Consider the following 17,558-nt stretch of genomic DNA (forward strand, 5'->3'; position numbering starts at 1 on the left):
ACATAAAGATGACATACCCTTCCATCGGTGAATCTTCACTAAGGCAATCTGCTCTTGCTCCGTCCTTGTCGAGGCCAGGCTCGAGTTCAGTCAGGTCCTCATCGTCTGACTCTGAATCTATGGGAATTTTGGCAGTCCCGTTTGTCAAAGTTAGTATTCCCAGTAGGGGTGCAGTTCAGTATCTGACCAAATGTACTGCCTTCTGTTCCTGAGTTATGGTGTTAAATAATGGCCGGAAAATTGTTTTTGCAGAATATTATGGTGTCACAGTGAAGCTAATCTCTCAAGACAGATTCTGCAATTTACATTGTAGAATCTGTCGGCAGCCCTGTGTGAAAGATGACTACGTTTTCAGTGTTTAATTAAGGTGGGAGAGGCGGAGGGCGGCGGGAGGTCGGATGCTTCCAGAGAGGGGAGAGGGAGAAATATATCAAAATAAGATAAAAATGGGAAAAACTGTCTCCCTCTTTTATTTTATTCTCAGTGTTTAATCAAGGCGGGATCGGGCGGTGGGAGGTCCGACGCTTCCAACGAGGGGAGAGGGAGAAATATAACAAAATAATATAAAAATATATAAAAACATGATTACTTAAAATGTTGAGCTGGCTTGAAGAGCTGGCTTCTCGCTTTTGTTTACACCCGCGTTCCAAAGATGGAGCTGACGCCCCACAATGCAAAGCGGCGTGACGTATTTTCACATTCTCTATTAGTACTGCTAACAGTAGATTCTGTTTGCATTGCACTATTTTCAAGGTTTTGTGTAATATTTACAGGCTGTTAAGAGCTAAATAAACCCTAAATAGTTTGTCTACAGCTGTCTCCTGCTTTCTGTCATAGATACTACTTGCACACTGGTATGCTTTTCATTTATTTGCGTTGGAACTTGGCAGAAGCCACTGTGCATTTTAATCTACAAAAATAACCAAGCTCTAACTACAATTTCTTCCATGGTCCCCAATCATTTTAAAAATGCCCCCATATTTTAGAATGTGGGGGCCAAAACTGCCCCCAAAATATTTTCTTAATTTCATACCCTGGATATATATATATATATATATATATATATATATAGCTAAACTCTGCTGGTTTTCTACCTGGAAGTATTTGTAAACAAGGCGATTCCCCAAGGCCCCTGCACTTCAGTTAGTCGAAAAACTATGGGCAGTGCTTCCAGAGGTAAAGGAAGGAAAAATACACCCAACTCCTTTTTTTTTTTTGTTTTAAACCGATGGATTTCCAGATTGCAGTGAAGCTGACCATTGACCTTTTGAATATAAAATGTTATTGCTTCATTATTCATCCTATTGGTATGTCAAATTTTGTCATAACTAGCATATGATTCTCGAAAAACATTCAAAAATCTAATCAGTTAGTCTAAGGGGCCGTACATGTTCTGCATTTTTTGTGCCGTCAAATCCATTGTTTTCTAACTAGACACAAAACAGATGTGCGCAAATGCCAGAGGGACACCATCACGATGTGCAAGCGTTTCTGAGTGCCTCTTTTTCAGGGCATGAGGCATAGTTAGACATTGATTTTGGTGCATTTTTTGTGCGATGTCAGATTAACCTTTAATTTCCTCCTATGACCAAAAAATGTCACACCACCTTTCCCCTGGTAAAATTATGAATATTTGATCAATTCCTGCAGGGTTATTCATTTCATTATTTTTATTCAAATGTTTTTAAGACATTTTTTCAGTTTTAATAAGACTGTCCTCTGTCAGGCACTGTCCTCCTCCAACGCATAATGCACAGCATTTCCATGTGTGGTTCTTGCACAGAAATATGCCACACTTGGCACAGACATTGCGAACCCTGCACCGCTTGAGGGTCTTCGGGCACATTTCGCAAGGTTGTCGTCCTTGCCCCTTTGCTTGGGCCTCTTCTACTGGAGGAATAAGTCCTGAGGTGTCCTCATCATCATCCTCATCGCGTGGCTCCTCCTTCACTGCGACTGCCTGGGCTGCTTGGACTAAAGCAGCGGCACTTGGTGTCCGGGGAATCCGCTCACGCTGGAGGATGCAGGGGGTCACCAGCTCCTTTCCTAGCTGCTCCAGGAAGATGCGGCGGCGTTTTTTTTTTGTGATTTCCCACTTTGGATGCAGGCATGTCCACAGGACGTAAGAGTTGTAAGCAGAAACATCAAGTAGGTTGTAAAACAGCGCCATCGGCCATCTGGAGGTCTTCCGACGGCAGCTGTAAGTGGTCACATACTGGGGGGCACAGACAATAGAATAAACTATTGCTCATCAAACTCAAATGTATTCTTTATTTAACTGCAACAAATACTGAATAATAAAAGCACTAAATATATAGTTCAGGCATGCCAGCATATAAATTTCAGTAATAATAAAAATAAACATATTAATGTGTAATCTCGCACACACCTTTTCCAGTTTGTCCACGCCACCCTTGCACCTGTTGTAATCGAGAATGATTGTCGGCTTCTGGTGGGCTTCCCGGCTGACGGAGGCATCTCTGTGCTTTGTGGACATCAGCACAACACCTTTGCCTTTCTTGGGTTTGTATGACACCGCAGTGTGGGTCTCTGTGTGAGCGAAGATGCTGGAGGGCTCCTCTCTGCCTGACATGGTGAGGAGTTGGGGAGGGAGCTCAGGTTTTGATTTGCGGACCATGCCGACCATGGCCATTTTCCTTTGCAGTAGCTCTGCGCCAAGCCCATAGCTCGTGAAAACATTATCAGTGGTGACTGTGCGTCCCTTCAGCCCCTGTGTCATCTGCAGCACCACTCTCTCTCTCTGGCCAACCTCTCTTGATGCCCCCTCCTTGCCGCTGTAGATGGCCATGTTCCAGGCGTAGGATGTTGACACGTCCACCAGGGTCCAGACTTTTATGCCATTCCTGGCTGGTTTGTTTGGCATGTACTGTTTGAAGCTGCAGCACCCCTTGAAGGCGACCAGCTGCTCATCTACACAAACATCCACCCCCGGGTTGAAAACAAGAGGAAGCCGCTGAACCCATGGCTCCCATACCGGCAAAATGGCAGCCAGCTTGTTGTCACTGAGCCGGTTTCGCCGGGACAGTTTATCATCAAACCGGAGTTTCATGGCAAGTTCCTCAAATCTTTTGTAGGACATTGTACCACGAAACACCGGGCGGCCCATCTCCTCCCCCCACAAGCTGCGGGTGCTTTCTCCCCGGGAACGATACAGCCCCGCCAGCAGCAGCAGGCCGAAGAAACCCCTCAGCTCCGTCTCGGTGATTTCTTTCCAATGACCTCTGGTCCGCTGTCCTTCCAGGTTGGTCATTCTGAGGATAAGCTGGATAATGTCATTCGTTAGAAATAAATCCAAGCAGGATGTCAGCCGGTCTGTTACGTTTCTCTTGGCATACGCTGTCGGCCCTGGGACTGGTGTTGTGGGAGGCTGCACATAATGATGCATTTGCTCAGCAGAGGGTGACCACTTGATGTTCTTATTCCTGGAGACCCATTTTGTTTCCTCCTTTTCCATCGGGTTATCATCCTCATCCCTCATCTCATTTTCTCCGGGAAAACGGGAATATTCATCCTCAGAGCTCTCTTGTATCTCCGATGGCACCCAGTCCTCACCAGATGAAGAGACTGAATCGGAATCCTCCAGTGGGATAGAGGAGGCTACAGAGCCCGGGCTTGAATTGAGGTGGTCGCTGACTGGAGACATGTGGTGGGCTCTCTCTGGTTGGAGGGGCAGGGGTTCAACGGCGGACGTGGCAGGGCCTGGAGCTGCTGAGTCGGGTTGGTTGCTGGAGGAGGCCGAAGGAGGAGCTGCCGAACCGGATCGGGGAATGCGAAAGTGAACTGATTGGCCTGCATGATTGGTCGCACAGTTAAATGAACAGTTGTGGAGCTGGTTACATTTATAAGTTTACAGCGGCTGCACTTGCAAACACACACTCCTGCTTTAGGCAGCATTATTTAGATTTTTGCACTTTGCAATTCAGTGCACTGAAAATTGTTATGGTAAAGCTAATAATGTTGTTGGGCAAGAGGGCATGAGTTCATGTTGATATCTGAATTTAAATGGAGGACATTGTACTTCTCTTTGATTTGTTTACTTGAAAGACACATGAATCAGAGGGAATTAAAAAATGCTATGGGAATCACAAACTCCCCGTTTCCCCAGCTGTGCATGCACATACATGTATATACGTACATGTACGAATCAGAGCAATGAAAAAGTGCCATGGGAATCACAGGCTCCCTGTTTACTTGGTTTGTGCTTGCATGAATGTGCACCACTATAACGACATGGGGGATAGAACTGAGAATGACCTACATTCATCTTTGTTTCAATGGAGATAAAAAATGTGGTTTTAATGGAAGTCAACCTTCCAAATTTTAGTTAAAGGGGATTCAACTGTGTTTTTTTAAAATTACAGTGTACAAAAGGTGTTATAATTACAAGTCATTAGAAATCCAAACTTTAATAAAAACTACCCATCTCTATTTAATATAAAGGCTGAGGAATGATCAACCAAAATGAACGCAGAAAATACAACTCCAGTGAGCAAAAACTGGTCAAAGAGGGCATCCCGTTCACATATTCCTTTACACATGGAATTTCACCACATTAAATTTGCTGAAGATGCTATACCTGCTCTATCATTGGGCTTTTAAGAGGAGGGGATAAAGTTGAGTAACAGTGAGGCTGTGTTTTCAAAAACTGTCTTGTTGCTGTGGGGTCACTTTAAAATCCATAATTGGAAGTTAAAAAAAACAAACAAAAACATTGTGTTGATTAATGTGTGCCTGTTTAAGCATCCTTAACTACATCAGAAAATCACCAACCAACTCCTTCACAACTTCTAGCCAGTCAGTAGACATGAGTCAGCTAACTGTCTGAGATGTAAATGGAAATACTCACTTGGTGATAACGGTGCACCCGACAGGATCTCATCTTCGCCGTTCAGATGTTTCTGGAAGTCGTCCAGAGTCATCCAGTCCAGGTTGAGGTCCATTCCTAAACTCAGAGTGGCTTGGCCCTTGTCTGTAAAGCACACAGCGCACAGAGAGATGCTTCACTAGCTGGTAGGTTGAAACCTTGCACACTGCAACTCATATTAACCTCAGAAAATCTTGCTGTAACATGTTTGAAACCTCAGTAAGGGTAGGTTACTAGGTTTAACATATTGTGCTGAGGGAAATGTGAAATCTGAAGTGAAACAACAATCTGATATTTGAAAGCAAAGATCAATATGTGCTCAGTGGCCAGTCAGAAACACACCAGATTTGTCAGCGCACTCTGGAGGGTCCTGGGTGTCCTGATTGTCATCACATGCCATGAAGAGTCTGGGCTCACTGTCCTCTCTCCTTTTCCTCCTTTCCTCTCCCGGGGTCTTCCTCTCCCAGCCGGGCCGCTGCGATTCCTCTGGCCTCTCTTTCCGCTCCCTGGAATCCTCTCCAGGTTTCGGCTTCGCCGCGGGCTCCTCTGCTTCCCTCTCGTCGCTGTCCAGGCTGAAGCCGTAACTCTGGCCAGGTCTGGAGACTAAAGGGGGAGCAGAGAAGGCGTCATATTTCAGGGAGTCATAAAGAGCCTGGATGGCTTTTTATCTTCAATCCCAACTGTCAATCAAACCTACTTAAAATAGCTGTTTTTAAATATTTGGTTTGTTTGACCTGGTGGTTGGTTGCTCTTTTACTGAAGTCAGTTTGAGTTGATGTGACTATACATCTTCTGAAATTATGAAAACTGATTACTCAATGTAATTTTCTTTTTCTGTGCCTGTGTGTCATTCATACCATCTGATTGCTTGGTCTTCTCTGTCTTCTCAGGCTCTGGTTTCTGAGCTGGAGACTCTTTGGTTGTCTTGGGGATCTTCTCAATCTTTCCTAAAAGCTGAGGTTGGGGAAAAAAAAGTAAATGTTAACAGCAGGGTCCATGAACACATTAAAAGAGAAATGAGTTCACCACTGACATAAGTCTCGCTTATACTGCAAAAATTATGTCGTAAATGTGGTTTGTTTATTGAATTCCTATGAAATATTAGTCAGGCTCACAATGTCCTGATTTCAAACTTCGTTCAAAATCTTTTTTTCCTATACATTTTTGTAAACTTTAGAGCCCAACATACCCCGAAACCAATCTCTGTGGCGGCCATCTTATACACATAACCTGTTTTTGCTAAATGCGTCATGCTAAATCAAATTGGTTCTGTGTTTAGGAGTTAATTGCATATTTTTTGAGCCAGAAAAACAAATGGGACCATTTCCAAAACATTAAAAATAGAATCTGATGCTGCACCTGCCTATAATGTGTTATGTGTTTTATGCGGTCACAGAGACTTTGACCTTTGGCCCTTCACAACCAAATTCAATTAATTCATATCCAAGTGATTGTTCTCAGTTTATGTGAATATCTGAACAAATAAAATGTATGTTTAGCCACCAGAAGTAAACAGCTGCATAGTTTGGAACCTGACATAAAAAAGAGGTGTTTTCAACATTAGCCATTTTTAAAATCCAAAATGCCCACCATAGACTTTTTTTCCCGCTGGAAACATTGGTTTTCATATTCCTCATGTTCTAACAATTCTAAAAATGTATAGTTTATCAACTCAAGAATTCTGAATAAAAATGCACAAGGAACTGGACTATATGTTAAAATGGGAATAAATGGAAGAAAGGGAACAGATGAAAACCAATTTAAGATGAATACTTGACAACCAAAGGCAGCATGGATTTTGTGGTTACCTAACATTACCGATGACTTAGGCATTTTCTGCACTTTCTGTCAGGAGGTCTGTTCAACTTTGCATTGGCTGAATACCAATTATTCCATGTTTAACAAAGCTTGATCAAAGATAAAAGTCTTGGAGGTGAGGACTGATGTCTTATTAGCAACAAACTTTTAGCAGAAAAGCTACATTGTTTAGCAGGTTGGTTTTAGTCTGGGCAAAAACATGGAGTACAGATGAGACTTTTTAAAGTAGCTGATAGCAGTCAGCAGCTAACTCAAAGAAGAACAGCGGCCGAAAATGTCCACAAACTGGGGAGACATTGAGGTCTGGGAGCTCCTCACCTCTGAGCAAAGGACAAGATCAAGCAATATATAACAGGGATGCTAAATGACTGCTATTGCCTTGTTGTGCCATGTTATTATGTAGAAAGCATTGCCAGACATGCATGTTATATGTCACACTAGACACTGACGTTGTGTTATATGTCGCGCCTCTTTTGCTTTCAGAACGCTGGCAATCAATCTAAACTCACACACTGGGGTGGCATGATGCTGCTGTTGTTTGATTCTATATTAAAAAAAGCAAAGCTGGTGTAATGAAGGGTGTTTGTTGCAGCAGCTCAGCACTGTTTGTAAGTTCTGTATCTGTATACAACACCAGTAATCCTGACAACTGTGCTACAGGCATTAGACAAGAACATAAAGGTGTCTGTTGTTATGAGGTTGTTGCACAGTAATTTTTAATATATATTCTAAGCAATGGAAATTAGTGTCATTAACCTAAAAAAATCTGAACTGAATGTCCACCTATAGTTAAAAAGTGAAAAACGTTAACGCAACACAATAAAAATATAATTAAAGCTCTAATACTGTACCTTTGAAGGTTTGCTGCTGATCTTATCTGCAGGGGGCTGATGCACTGGCTGCCTGCGGGGGGCGCGGTCCTTAGCCTCACAGTTTAACAAGAACTTCTCAAACAGGTTAGTGGAGCCTGTGGCGTCCTTCTGTCCTAGCACCTCCTCTTTAGCCACCTCATCCTCCTTCACCTTGGCGCTGCTGGCCGCTGTGACAGAAGACGTGGAGGACGATGAGGACGTGGAGGAAGACGGGACCTTGGGTGGTGCCGACGTGCTGTCCTGCCCTTTGCTCTTAGCCTTCTTATGTAAGATGGAGCTATCGCTGGAGTCTGAGTGTGGGGCGGCATCCTCTTTGACTTTAGTGGTGAGGTTCTTTAGTTTTTGGAGGCTGCTTTCTTTCTGGGCGGCTTCTGTTTTTTTGCTCTTCTTGTCACTGATGAGGTCCTTAATGCCCTGCAGCTTCACCTCCCACTTCCCCTTCTTCTGCTTGGACTTGTCGTCCAATCGTGCTTTTTCGACTGACTTTGCTGCAGCGTCTGTTGATGCACTATCGTCCATTTGGGACTCTGACGGGCCGTCACTCGGCTCATCCTCCAGAGGTGCATTGGCCTCATCTTCAGAGGTTTCAATCTTCCTGTCCCTCTTCCCTTTCTTTTTCTTCCCCTCCTCTCCCTTCTCTCTCCTGTGCTTCCCTCCCTCTTTTCCCTTTTCCTTCTTGTGTTTTTTGGAGGGAACAGGCTCATCGTCGTCCTCCTCAGAGTCGACAAGCCGCTTTTTTGAATCAGTCTTTTTCTCTTTTGGAGGAGAGGGTGGAGTCGGGGCTCTCTCCTCTTCCTCATCTGTCTCTGGTGCCGGTAGAGGCCTGAAATCCTCCTTCCGTTTATCTTTCTTCTTTTTCTTTTTCTCCTTTGGAGGCGGCTCATCTTCTTCCTCTTCCCGGACCTTTGTCTTTTTTTTCTTCTTCTTCTTGACGGGCGCCTCTGTCGGACGTTCTTTGTCACTGTCACTTTCAGAGTCTGCATCAAACACATCGCTTTTTGTGGGCAGCAGCTTCTGACGGGAAAGCAAGAGAAACAGTGTCACATTTTAAAATTATATACTGCCTTGTTTTCTGGCTCAAGGTTCTCTGGTGAGTTTTAGACCTCTAGTAGCCCTGGGGAGTTGTTTATGAGTGGGTCCCAATTTTGTTTATCACCACACACTTGCACATGAGTTACAATATGTCCTACTAATGATGTGGCACTATTCTTCTGTTCTAGAGGTGGCAGTAACACACCAAAATATGCAACAAGACTGCAAGCTGAGGCCTGTACTATGAAGCCAGTTCAACTTAACCAGGATATCTTTTCTTTATCTGGTTTGACATACCGTAACATGGGCCGACTGGATAACCGGTACTGCAAAGCTGGTTATCAACTAGTTCAGTCAACTCTGGGTTTTCCTAACCAGCCACGAGTGCGTTATTGTGTACTGAATACAGTACAGTTCCTGTTCTGTACACCCGACTGTCACTGAGACTTACCACAGTCTTCTTGGCTTCAGCCTCTTTCTTGGCTTTGATTTCAGCCATGGACTTCTTAAAGGCTAAAAGGACCTCGCGACAGTCCTCCAAATGGGCCTCTGGCTCCCAAGTGTCATCGTCAGAGCAGTAGTTCTTCCAACGGACTCTGTAGAGCACTTCACCCTGAGGACAGACAAAGAGGAGATGTGAAGCTCAAGCGTGACGCTGTGTCTGATAACGGCCAGGATAACAGCTGACTATTTCACCAGCAAACAGAAGGCTGCCTGCAGGCAAACATGGCGGACACAATAAATAAAAAAGAATAATTACAGTATTTTGAATGGACTTTTTTTTCCTCTTCTTCAGTCACTGGTTGTTTTCATGACAGATTACATATTGTACAAGTCAGCCAGTGTTCATTGGACAGGAAAAGCAAAACAATTTATGTTTTTTAAAGCCTTGAAAGCAGAGTTTAGAAGATTTAAACTCAGCCATTAAGAGAACAAAGCAATGCTAAAAAGAATGTGAAATAATAGTTTTCATTGTAAAACGACAGAAGTCCTGAGTGAATCACTGGGTGTGACTTCTTGTAAACAAAAATAGTTGGTCTAAACCTATATTTAAAAAAAAAGTCATGCTTTTTGTTGTAAGGGCATTATTGTGACACAGGGGAGACGGTTCGCTGAAGAACTGTAAATGATTCCTAAAGCTTAGACTTAGATTAAATGAGCTAAAGAATGTTTTACACTTTCTGCTCACTGTTTTTGACCTGATAATAAAAAGAGTCAGAGTTAATTATTAGTAAGTTTGTTACTTAAAATCAGTTGTGTTTGGGACAAGCAGGACACTGAATATTACTTAAAGGTGCTATTGATAACACCAACCACTAGATGTCACAGTCCCCCCCTCCACCCTTACATTGCATTCATGTCACCACACTACTGCTGCTTATTACAAGTGGTTGCAAGGCTCCATAGTTCATGGACGAGTGGACAGACAGACTCTGTCTTGTCAAGTGATGAATTATTTGTGGTGGAGCAATGAATTCATTTTGCAACATGCAGCTAAATGAACTACAGATTTGGGTTGCTTTGTGTGGTGGTGTTTCAGGATTCATGTAATGTAATCTGTGGTAATCTTATGATATGGCTAGCTAGTTTTAGGTGACCTCGTATTTTGAACGGAGAAAGGCTGCTGCTTTAAATCACAGGTAAGGAAAGAAAATGCTGTTTTATATCAATAGTGTGCATCTTTCCCCCCCTTTTCACTCCCGATTTCTGGCACCAGCCTACATGAATGTTATTCTCAAGATTTGCTTCACTCTCGAGCTGCCTGTTTATCATGAGACTACTGCTGCTGTAGTGGCGTGAGCTCCACCCGCCCTGCATACACACAACAACAGGGCTGTTAGTATCAACACGGCAATTGTTACCCAATGGTCATTTAACTGCTTTAATGACAGAGCCGATCCATTTTCAGTGACCCCACCACTTACTACTTACGACATGATGCCAACAGTGTGATACTATTGGCTCACAGGCCTTCTTAAAAATGTCAAAATTTTTAAACTTTGTGATATGGAGGAAAAATTATACTTTTATTAAACACTTTTCTAAAATCTCTGTGGATGTTTTTTTTTTTTTTTGTACCTCAACATTAAAATGTCATGCCCCTGAGAAGGTTACTAGTTGTGGAGTGTAACAAAGTACATTTACTCAAATACAATTTTACTTTCTACTTGTAATCTACATTTCAGAGGCAAATATTGAACTTTTTCTCCACTACAGTTATGTGAAAACTCATCAACTCCAAAATGATGGAGTACCTTCATATGTGAAGCTACTCAGCGGTTTAAGTAATTAAAATTAGCTCAAACTTAACCAGCCGCAAAAATAAAATCAATGCATCATTAATCATGATCCAATAAAATAATATAGACAGGGTTCAACGCTGAGGTTTTTTTTCACTTGCCCGGTCGGGCAAGTTGATCAGAGATCTACTTGCCCAAAGTCAGTTTTTACTTGCCCTATAAAAATTGTTTAATTTAAGCGGCTATCAAATAACAAAGACTGCAGTTATTTTTATGTTATGTAATCTTTATTCACACTGTATTTATTAATTAAAACAACATATGTCATGTATTGTAGCTTAATTCCTACACAAAAATAACAGTGTCAGGTCTTAAAGTGAAAAATTTGTCAATCGTTCTCCATCTATAATTTTGCGCCCTACTTGAGCCATGCCCACCTCTATTTATTTTTCACCCCTCTCTCCAGTTCTGCTGTATTAACACCGGGTTTAATATATTTTGCTTCCATCTCTCTGCCCTGCTCTACTCTACTTCAACGCTACTTAGCTCTCTCTCTACTCTACCAGTAGACTACCACATCCACCTGTTGCACAAAACGCACACAGTAGTGTTTCCCTAGGATGGAGTTGTAGCAGCAGAGGTGAAGCACATGCATGAAAAATAATTTTCACATGCGTGAAACTTTTTTGTATGCTTGCAAAGCACAGCCTGCTGGGATGTTTCTGTGTATCTACTGGCACCAGAAGGGCTCTTTAGGGCTAGGTACAGACAGTACATGTGTGCACAGTAATGAGCAGGTGAAATGTCTGTCTAGCTTACATATGAGGTGTTTCAAGATTTAGGAACATACAATTTTATTGAATATAATAAAATAAAAAGTCACTTGACATGCTGCTGTTTGGTGCTATGACCTATTTAAGTGCTGGAAGTTGTTATTTACGTGACAATGCCTGAACGCAACACAAGCTCAGCACGAGTGCCATGCTGAGCTGCTGTGCGAGCGGCTGTTTGTCTGTGCGTAACAGCAGTCTGTTGGTTATTTACACACTGTCCATTTGTCAGCTGACAAACTGCACCGGGCTCGGGGTCAGGTTTGGTTAGGAAAATGTGGCCCGAGCTGCTCTAGCGTGATCACCTGTGTGTGTGGCAGAACTCCGCCGTGCGCAATACAGAGAGCAGAGGAGAATTGTTAACGCGTGACCATGTAGAGACAGAAATGACACGATGGCATAACACCATAAATAGTATATTGTTATGTTATTATATGAAGCGTCCGTCGCGCAAAATAATATCAATGGGGGCTGTGGGCAGGACATTGTTACACAGCTGTGCCTGTGACTTCAGGCAGAGAGGCCGCTGCTTCAGAGCAGAAGAGCACGTTTTAAAATACATTTATTTTATCAATTAGTTATTAACTTTTACTATTTTTAGCAACTTGCCCGATTGGGCAAGTGAGTTGTTAGTTTACATGCCCGACCGTGAGTTTTACTTGCCCCGGGCAATCGGGCAATCCCTATTGTTGAGCCCTGATAGATTTTCTACTTCTTTTCTTTTTATGTTTGGTACTTTGAGTATATTTTGAAGCCAATACTTTTGTGCTTCTACTTGATTAAGAGTTTGAATGCGTAACTTTTACTTGCAACAGCATTTTTTTTGACTGTAGTATTGCTATTTTTTTTAAAAGCAAAATATCTGAATACTTTTTCCACCACTGGTTACTGGATTTTAAGAGTGCTGCATTTGAAACACTGACAGAGAACAGCACACAAACACATACGTAAACCTTCATTATCTCACAGTGTAACGTCTCTTTGGAGGAAGGAATATAAACAGGAATAATGACAACAATGACACAACGCATATCTACAGAGCAGTCTTTCTATGATAGCACATTATTGTGGTCATCATAATGACTACATGCATCTTAGGTTTGATTATAGATATTCTTTTCTGCTTATTATTTTAACAGGCATTTCTATAGGCTGCCTTGTATTTCACAAGCAGATTTCTGCTTCAGTGAACCTTCAGCTTTCCTGCATCCTGACTGGCAGGTCCACTGTGATTACACAGCCTTTTACTCATGTTGTGTCTCAGTGCAACAACACATAAACAGTCTGTCTTAATGGCTGCATCTTCCCACAGGGCTGCCGGCAGGCCAGGCTTACTTCCTAACTGTTTTTGTTTTCACTCTCCTCCGTGCTCCTCTGGCTTCCTACACAGGTGGCGCAAACCCCGGGAGCCTCTTGAGAGACTCCTTATAATCCGAGGCCAGCAGCAAGCCAAGTGTGTTCATAACTCACTGGGGCTCGTATTAGCTCGGCTTCCTCCTTGACCATGTGACCCTCATCTTGCACCTCATCGTGGCCCCTCAAGTCTCTCTACAAAGCACTTGCCTTTTAATCCATTACTGATTTAATTTGCCTAAACTGTGGAGGTGCAAATCATAGCACGCTTAATGAACTTTTAAGTAATCTTTCCGGCACTTTCTAGTTGAAGAGTCCCGCTGGTCCAGAATACAATATTGATTCAACAATGTTGGCATTACACGTATGTGAAATGTGTTACGATCGAAACTTTAAGTGATGCTGCTTTAAAAAGGATTTTCCTTTTTTGGACAAACTACTCAGTGAGGATAGCTCTGCAGCTGGAGATCTTTTTTTCTGACCACAGTGGATGTGTTTCAGTCTTAAAAATGGCTTAGTGTTCAGCTGTGGGAATTAAATCATTTCACAGTTCTCCTTAACACAGAGAGATCAATGCCATTTTGTTGAGCCGGATGCAATATTTCAAAGCTTTGAGTAGTGATCTCTCCTTTCAGCCTTGTTCGCAAATCCACCAACACCTTGCTTATCCTTGTGTTCATCCTGCAAATGCACACACTCAAAAAAAAACAAAAAAAAAAACTCATAACAAATAATGTTTCTCCAGCTTAAACTCAGCAATGCTGACTCAATTTATCTTGATCCTTTAATCTCATGAATTAACTTCAAAGATTCATTCAAAGATGGGGAAAATCTGATTGTTTAAATGGATGTAAACAAACAGTGAATGTGAAGAATCCTTAAAGTTTGTAGAAACAAAACAAAAGCAACCACCACCCTCCGACCCCCCTCCACTCACACACACAAAAGCACCCGCCTCCATAAATACTCACAAGGAGCGCTGGTTAACATTTGAGTGTGAAAATGTGGCACAGACTTGTGACAAATCCTGACTTTGTAAACACAACATGAAAAGAAGTAAGGGGAGAGATTACTACTGCGAAAAAGATAAACAAACAATTCAATGGAAGTGTAATTATCTGTGTAACCGATCAATGACAGAGCTGAAACATCTCTATGGTCTGACTTCATTCTGATTATTAATAATATTATATTTATATAGTTTCAATTAGACATCTACAATTATTCAATCAGTAACCACCACAACACAAATACTCTAATCCTTGAATAACAGGCTAGGACTATCAAATACCACGCATACTTTTGTTCTGCTGAGCACTGCAACAAGTCACACTAGTGAGCCCTGGTTAAAAATCAAGAGTTAATTATTAGTGAGTTTGTTACTTAACATCTTGTATTTTTTATGGTTTAAAAAAGCAGGAACTAGGAGTACTCAGCAAGGTATGTATACAGCTACTACATATGTGTTAAATGCATGTTTTAACATACTTTTACTAGCAGTGGTCGAATGTAACAGTACATTTACTCAAGTATTGTACTCAAGTACAACTGTGAGGCACTTGCACTTTAATTTCTACTCTGCAACATTCTGAAGCAAATATTGCACATTTTCAACATTTATTTGTCCACTTACTTTGCAGATTAAAATCATTATTACAAAACCTAATTTAATAAATTATGGTTTATTAAAAAGGTGAAAATACCCAGCAGTACATAAAGTAGCTGAGATTAGCTCCCCCTTTACAAGCTGCATACAACATTAAAGTGATGTGCATGTAATGCATCACAAATTATAATCCAATCAGGGTGTCTACAGGTAACAGATACTTACATTTAATGCCTTTTAAGAACTTTAAGATAAATTTTGATTAAATTAAAGACTGATTTGTGTACATATCATTCTTTTCTTTTTTTAAGTATTGTGGGTAAAAGTAAGTAGTATAAATGCAGCTCTGTGCAAAAGTTGGTTTTATAAAGAAATATGGTTAATAGAGTGAGTCACGGCAACCTACATTTAGCCAACAGGTAAGTGCAAGTATTATTTTAAAGAGTCAGCATTACTTTCAGTGGTAGGTTTAAAGATTTGTTACATCAGAAATGTGGACTTTGATGCAGACAAGCTTGACTAATTGACAAAAACAGGGATACGTGAAATCAGATAAAATGTTTGTCACAAATTTGAATATAAGACATTCAAAAGCACATGCCCCGTGCACCGCACTGTCAGTCCTTGTAACTTGGTGCAGGTGCTGGCAGGAAACATCAGATTGATCAGGGTGTCTACAGATGTAATCATATGAAATTTAACACCAAACCTGCAATGGGAATACACATAATGTGTGTGTGGGACACATGTGTAAGTATTCTTTCCAAGTAAACACACTGATGTCAGTTCAAAATGAAAAGTAAGGAAAAAAAACTTAATGCAAAAACAAAATCTCATCGCTGTCATTAACCCTATTTATAATTGCAATTCTTGGGTTTGTCCAATTATTGTTAACAGTCACTGGGTCTGTCCGGATGGAGAAACTTTGTGGCACTGCGACTGAAACTATTTAGACCCATCTAATCTGAATGTAAGACATTTTAAGGACCTGCAGACCCACTGCACACAAGAGGGCTGAGTTGCTTCTTCTTCTAATTTAGTGTTCATAATAAATGACTTTTACGACCTAACATTTATAAAATTGGATTTAAGACATTCTTGTTCATTTTAAGGACCTGCAGACACCCTGAAATCAATATGCATTTTATAAAATAAGCCTTTCAGCACCAATGAGTACTTTTACTTTTGGTACTTTAAGTATATGTTGATACTAATACTTAACTTATGTACTTAAGTAATATTTTCAATACACGGGTTGTACTTGTACAAGAGTAGATTTTAACGCTACAGTATTAGTACTTCTACTTAAGTGAAAGATCTGAGTACTTGCTCCACTACTGATTACTGGATGGATTTAGTAATAGTATAATGCCACGTAATGCTCAGGTGAAATGTTCAAGTAACTAAACGTGGTGCATCAAATTACGTTAGCTTACTGTGTACAAAGACACAATGTAGCGTGAGATAAAATGTTTAGCTGTATTTGATTCATATCCATCTCTGTTCATGACACAGGACAGTCGGTCTGTTGTTGCCATTTTAAATACGGCGGCCACGACGGTACCGTAACGTTCGCAGCCGTTGGTAAATACACACTGGGCATTAGCATACGCTAACTGATCTCATTGCTCCATCTGTTTTATGCACAACGAAAAAAACATCGTTTTGTATTTATTTAGCTGTGAAGCCGGGTACGAGCACACATAATGAAAATATCTGCAAGCTTGCAAGGCGTCCGTCCTTGGCCCCAGCAGGGGAGAGGCGAGCGGACATCATGGGGGAAGTTATGCTAAAAAAGACGATGCTAACGCTCTGTATGGACGAGCGGTCCCAAAAAGAGTACGCGCATCAGACTAAGTGACACAAAAGCAATTCAATGCATCAAAACGCACTTGAAATTCACTGCAGAGAAACGTTTATGTAACTGAAAGTGTCGGGGCACTGATGTAGGTGGGCTATGCGTCGTGAGAGTGGAGTGAGAGCAATGCCAGCCATGTTTGCCTCGTAGCTAGCTAAGCTAACGTTAGCTTTACCTCTTCCACCCGCATGTCAATGATCCGCTCCACTTCGTACACATCTTCTACTTCCTCCTCTTGTTCGCTGTCCGCGGGCTCCACCTTCTCCGCTTCAGCCGCCATGGCCGCCGGTTTGCTGAAAAAATAGCTATTTTTCGGTCCAGCACTCGAAAGGCCCCGTTAGCTGCTGCGTGCTCAGGGAGGCAGGGCGCTAGCGTACCTGGCCGTTACTGCACGAGCTCTGCGGCTCAGAGGGTTATCCAGCAGCTACCGCCCGCTCTTACGACGCTGCGTTCAATGACTGCTCCTAAACTCAAATTTTACCATTTCTTTCCATTGCTATTCAATTTTAAACTTGTTTTTGTCGAAGCGTGTTAGCGCAGTTTCTGCTTTATGACAGGCAGCATTAACCAAGTAAAATAACACAGAAATACGCGACATTTAATTCTATTAGGGCTCTACTGTGTCGTTGTTTCAACGGCTGAAGCTCAAAAAAACCAATGTTTTCAAAGGCAGCACGGACACAAAACTACCCTTTGAAAAGCAATGAAAACATGGAGGACTGCACAGGGCGAGAGACCGAGCAAGAGGTAAAGGGGTAAATCTCATACAAAACATTAGTAAATATATGCATTATAAAGCAGTATAATGTATGTTAACACTACCCACCTACTGGTATGTTCAAGCACACAAAACTAACTCAAAATCAGCAGTGTTTGCACAGCTAAGTTACATTAAATTCAAGTATTTGTGGCCAGAACGTATTCTGAATACATTATATCCACAGGATTATATTGTAGAATTCCATAGTATTTAAAATATATTTAAAATAAACACAATGTTCATATTCAAATATGAGATAATGCAGATTCTAAAATATATCTTCAAAAGTACAATATGAGCAACA

General features: G+C 41.6%; 2 protein-coding genes across 5 annotated transcripts in view; both read right to left on the bottom strand.

Moving 5' to 3' along the window:
* The window catches only part of mphosph8 (M-phase phosphoprotein 8), a 53,460-nt gene extending 36,539 nt beyond the window's left edge, over positions 1-16,921 (bottom strand). The window contains exons 1-7 of one of the 4 annotated variants that reach the window (XM_049594320.1): positions 16,670-16,921; positions 9,059-9,220; positions 7,555-8,589; positions 5,743-5,839; positions 5,228-5,488; positions 4,868-4,990; positions 18-117 (exon numbers count right to left, since the gene is read on the bottom strand). In XM_049594320.1, coding sequence (XP_049450277.1) covers positions 18-117; positions 4,868-4,990; positions 5,228-5,488; positions 5,743-5,839; positions 7,555-8,589; positions 9,059-9,220; positions 16,670-16,774 — 1,883 coding nt within the window. In that variant the 5' untranslated portion in view covers positions 16,775-16,921. The remainder of the gene's footprint in view (positions 1-17; positions 118-4,867; positions 4,991-5,227; positions 5,489-5,742; positions 5,840-7,554; positions 8,590-9,058; positions 9,221-16,669) is intronic. The other 3 variants (XM_049594321.1, XM_049594318.1, XM_049594317.1) reach the window with 3 other exon arrangements.
* LOC125899794 (piggyBac transposable element-derived protein 4-like) lies at positions 128-4,494 on the bottom strand. Its single transcript, XM_049594351.1, has 2 exons — positions 2,390-4,494; positions 128-2,215 (listed from the first exon to the last, which is right to left on the bottom strand). Exons 1-2 carry the CDS (start codon positions 3,662-3,664, stop codon positions 1,685-1,687), a joined length of 1,806 nt encoding a protein of 601 aa, XP_049450308.1. The 5' UTR covers positions 3,665-4,494; the 3' UTR covers positions 128-1,684.
* Positions 16,922-17,558: the final 637 nt, after the last annotated feature.

The sequence above is a fragment of the Epinephelus fuscoguttatus genome, linkage group LG13 (assembly GCF_011397635.1).
Source record: "Epinephelus fuscoguttatus linkage group LG13, E.fuscoguttatus.final_Chr_v1".
Lineage (NCBI taxonomy): Eukaryota > Metazoa > Chordata > Actinopteri > Perciformes > Serranidae > Epinephelus > Epinephelus fuscoguttatus.

Coding starts and splice junctions, on each gene's coding strand:
- LOC125899794 (XM_049594351.1), bottom strand. CDS start 3,664: ATGTCTCCAGTCAGCGACCACCTCAATTCAAGCCCGGGCTCTGTAGCC. Junction 2,216..2,389: donor GCGTGGACAAACTGGAAAAG/GTGTGTGCGAGA, acceptor TGTGCCCCCCAG/TATGTGACCACTTACAGCTG.